Source organism: Manduca sexta, chromosome 27, assembly GCF_014839805.1.
Source record: "Manduca sexta isolate Smith_Timp_Sample1 chromosome 27, JHU_Msex_v1.0, whole genome shotgun sequence".
In the NCBI taxonomy this organism is placed as follows: domain Eukaryota; kingdom Metazoa; phylum Arthropoda; class Insecta; order Lepidoptera; family Sphingidae; genus Manduca; species Manduca sexta.
The window spans coordinates 18938360-18942803 of record NC_051141.1 but is presented as its reverse complement, the minus strand read 5'-3'; the positions used below and the strand labels follow the sequence as shown (position 1 = coordinate 18942803).

The following is a 4444-nucleotide window of genomic DNA, read 5'->3' as shown; positions in this document are numbered from 1 at the left end:
AACAAAGTAAAATAGTATTTATAAGTACTAATACCTTAACTGATGTTTATAGTATAAGTAAATTCAAAACTGAATAAAATAAAAACTTAATATTCCCGTTTCCGAATATGATATAAGGAAATCCCTTTACCGAATAGGGAATTGTGTAACTTCGGGAAAATTCTCCCGATTTCGGGAACGCGTGCCGCCCCGGCGCTCGGTGCAGGTATCCCCGCTCCCGATATTGCTCTGTGGACGCGCGCGAGTCCGGACGTCTCCACTTTGTACACCGGACTATGTATTTCATAATCGCTGCCGACGAAGGTTAGTTTGTGTTTTTTAAAACTGGACTCGCAAGAGATACCGCGACAGTAGAGCAGTGAAAACCGTGTTGTGAAATCCGTGCCGCGACTAGACTCCAAGCTGCCATTTATTTCAAAGATCGAGACGCAGCAATTTAATTTTCAATTTCTCTCTCAGCGTAGTGATCCAGTGTTGTTTAATACCATTGTGTATTAGGGAGTGAGATATATTTTATAGTTTTATAAATTTTGTTATGTGTTTGATTGGATAGATATTTTTATGTATTAAAAAAATTGACAAATCTAATTGGATACTTTAAAATTAATTCCTAGGATACTAATCTCTTGTTCCCAAAAATCAGTGTAAATATCAAAATTAATAATTTTCTTGAAAGTTGTGATAAATAATATATTAGTGTAGGATAATTATTATTGTATGTCCAGTCGATCCCCAGGCATTGTGTTAGGCATATGTAGATAATAAGGGATAGGGGTGCGCCGATCAATACTTGGTGCACTCGAAATGGTTCCCCTTGTTAATGTGCGCATGTGCAATGTGCAGGAACCCGGTACCTGCACTGGACGACCCGCACCGGCCGACCAGCGGGACAAAGGAATAACGTTCTTCTATTAAAATACGAACAACACATCCTCAAAAATTATATGGAATATTTGATGAAGGATAGATACCTACTTTCCGGTTAATTTTTAATTACATTATATTTTGTCATATATTTTAACTTTCTCCAAGTACTAATATAGACCTTTGTTGCAGATTTATCGGCGCAAAAAATGCTCAATATTCTGCGTGAGGTTGACCGCGAGGACCTGGAGATCCTCGACGTGGAGACGCTCATGAAGCTGTTTGAGAAGCAGATGCAGAACAGGGGAGAGAACTTGGGCCATCAGTCGTACCTGCAAGTGATCTGGCGCAAACTGTACGAGACGTACTTCATCAAGAAGGACGTGCACCGCAACGACAAGCTGCTTGCGTTCAAGCAAGGCATCGCGCTCAAGAACTCGCGCGACGGTGCACGCGAGGGTGCGGCCGAGGGGGCTCGCGATGACGCCGTGCGCCTGCGCCCCAGAGCCGAATAAACGTCTTTATTATGTTTATTACAACGTTTTGGAGTCCATTCATTGTAACTTAATGCCAATGTATTTTTATAAGATTTTTTTCTACTCTATTTATTTTAGTATAATATTTTTGAAAGAATGACTTGTAAAAATGATGTCTGCGGACCTTGTTTTACTTGTTTCCATTCGAGAGGTCTAAAATATTTTTGATAAATGACTAAAGGAATTAAGTTGGGCCTAAGGTCAGTTATTTAAGTATAAAATTCGATGTCACCCAAGCTTTGCACTGCGCTGTTTATTGTTGAAATTGTTAATGAATGATTTATTGATCTGCCAAAGTTATGCGTAGCGAAAATTAACTGTTTATTTACAATTGTTTGTTTTATAAGCGATTGTGTTACGAGTGTTTAATGTATTGCTCTATTTAATTTTATTAATGGAGTCACGGCGGTCCGCTCTCTACATTCCTTTTCTCAAAAGATATTGAAATATATATTTTGAAATCTTATTTAAGCTATAAGTACTTTCATGTTTATTTATCTTTTTATTCTTGTTCTCTTTCAATCCCCTTTGGTTTGGTCCCACCCTCGTTCGAATTTGCGTTTCATCTTTCCATTTCTCGTTTCACTCCCCTTGTGTCCTCGGCCCGAGCGCCGCCTGACATCTAAGCTACGCGCATTTCCTTTTCTATTCAGCTAAGCGTGGGTCTCATCGCAATCTCTTCAAATTGTTGGTATATAAAACAAATTAGTCCTCTCACACATTGGCACTTAAAACGAATGAAATTCTTTTCTATTCGTCATTGTACTGAGTCATTCAATGAGTATTTCTATTGTTATTTTGGTATGCTCTGTCCACATTGTATCTTTTCGGCGCAATGTTACGCCACTAGTATCGAGGTGTAGAACCTTAGACATATCTTAATGTATTCTATGTATTCATGTATTTAACAGGAATGGCTGAGCGTGAACTAATGTTGGCGTTGTGACAATAGGCAACTTGTGAGATGAATAAATTGAGATGGTACTATAAATGGTGTATCATTTATCTCTTTAGGGCTCTGCACACTGTCTGTTATCATGTTATTACCACATACATACACATAACATCACGCATTTATCCCCGACCGGGTATACAGAGGCGCAACCAGAGCACCCACTTTTCGTCAAGTGCGTTCCATCCCATGATGTGATAGGGGGCGAGTCTATGGCCATATCGGTCACAAATTCCAGACTTCGGACTGACACTGAGCAGACAATCCTAAATAACACTTTGCCCGACCCGGGACTCGAACCCAGGACCTCAGAGCGCTGTCGTACCGCGCAGGCAGTACCACGCTACTGAGGTGGTCAGACTATTATTACCGATACATAATAATACTCACACCTTTTATCCCCTTAATATCAGACTACTAATCTATCAAGCGATAGCAATGGATACTACTGAACACTTGCTGAATGAGTGGCTAGTGAGTGACTGACAGACCATGACCAACAATCGCTTGTGCTAGAAGCAAGAAATTAACGAGACTAGGTCTACACAGATTTTTCAATATAAGATGGCCATATATGAAAGTCATATTGTTGATTATACACACAAATAAACAATTACTTATCAAATGAAACACTATTTATTTATTTGTAATAAGGTACACCAACAGCACTACATATTAGATCAATCAATACTAAAAAAATCAATAAGGTACAGCAGCTGATATGTCTGCTTCTAATAGGTGAACACAGCAATCACCACTAACAACATATTGAATTAAAATCTAAAACATAACAATGATGAAACACTATTCTCATAATATAAGTGACTGATTATTGAAATTAAAATACATCCTAATTTCAATAGGGAAGATGGTTGGAAGCTTGCACAAGCCTGGGATCCAGTCCAACATTTAATTAAATTGGAACCCAAAAGACCGGCTGCCAGACTTCAAGACACTGTGAGCTCATTCTGCGTCGATCGGACCACCATCACCTAATAAAAATTTAACAAGTTGTAAAATGTAGGTAGATATTGTAATTTTGACTTTGCGAATGAACAATACCTCAGTCTCCTCCGTGACCCTGAAGAGTGCAAAGTCTTCGAAACGTCGCGAGAAAACCAAAATAATTAAAACCGCGATGAAATCCGAAAAATAGTTTTATTTCAATGTTAAAAGACCATACCGGAGGATTTAAGCCTTATCCGACTGTGGCGGTGGCCCGGCACCATTTTTTTGTTTTGGACCCCGCAGTCAACACCGGAGGAAACCTGCGAATTGGATACTGCAATCCCCCAGCTTAGGTACTGCAGGACCTGCATCTATCTTGGAGTAACATACATATAGAAGATAGGACTTATATAGGACAACTGAAACCGTTCTATAGAAAACCTTAATGTGGATCGAGTTAATCACCATGTACATTACCCGAAATGACATAATGCATACTTGAGTTATTAAATTTGTGATATTTTTTATGAAAATCGACCTTTACACTGAACCTCATAATTAAGCTATACTATTGGGTCTACAGTCATGGTATTTACACAATTAGGAGTTATTCTTAGTCGTTCTAATACCTATAATAGCTAGAATCACTGTCCCGTTAATTGAGACAAGAATAATTTTTACAGAAAACTTTGAACTGCACAATTTTCTCTGAACTTAAACTAGTTCTAGACAAAAAAATCACTAATGGTTAGAATTTTCAGGAACATGTAAAGGTGTAAACCAAGATAGATTTTACTTTATTCTTCGGATTAAGGACATTATTCTTAGATGGCGAGTCAGCCCTCATGTCTCCTGGATATTTAATGAATCCACCCTCAAAGAACGTTTTGAGGTAAGCAAATTTAGAGGTTGACTTTTTAGAGATTCAGGATACAAACCGGAACCATAATTATTCACACTTTTTGAGACAACTTAGTTATGTTGAAGAGAAATACAATGAAGCACATATACAACAAGAAATATTGTGGAGCAGTGCGTTGGTGTGTAGTAATAGCACTTCCAACGCCTGCTCCATGGCATGTCTGTTAAATGCCAATGTGAAAACAGCCTCGCATCTAGGGAGCGGGGGAAAAGGGGATTCAAG

General features: G+C 38.6%; 1 protein-coding gene across 2 annotated transcripts; it reads left to right on the top strand.

Annotated features, from left to right (window-relative positions):
• The first annotated feature begins 206 nt into the window (after positions 1 to 206).
• Positions 207 to 2391, top strand: LOC115440578. 2 transcript variants are annotated; one of them, XM_030164949.1, is made up of 3 exons: positions 214 to 303; positions 844 to 981; positions 1057 to 2391. In XM_030164949.1, the coding sequence occupies exons 1-3, from the start codon at positions 276 to 278 to the stop codon at positions 1377 to 1379; spliced, it is 489 nt and encodes a 162-aa protein (XP_030020809.1). In that variant the 5' UTR covers positions 214 to 275; the 3' UTR covers positions 1380 to 2391. The 2 variants fall into 2 exon arrangements, with proteins under 2 accessions (XP_030020810.1, XP_030020809.1); XM_030164950.2 differs by lacking the exon at positions 844 to 981 and having other exon boundaries at positions 207 to 303.
• Positions 2392 to 4444: the final 2053 nt, after the last annotated feature.

Coding starts and splice junctions, on each gene's coding strand:
- LOC115440578 (XM_030164949.1), top strand. CDS start 276: ATGTATTTCATAATCGCTGCCGACGAAG. Junction 304..843: donor CATAATCGCTGCCGACGAAG/GTTAGTTTGTGT, acceptor TGCAATGTGCAG/GAACCCGGTACCTGCACTGG. Junction 982..1,056: donor GGATAGATACCTACTTTCCG/GTTAATTTTTAA, acceptor CCTTTGTTGCAG/ATTTATCGGCGCAAAAAATG.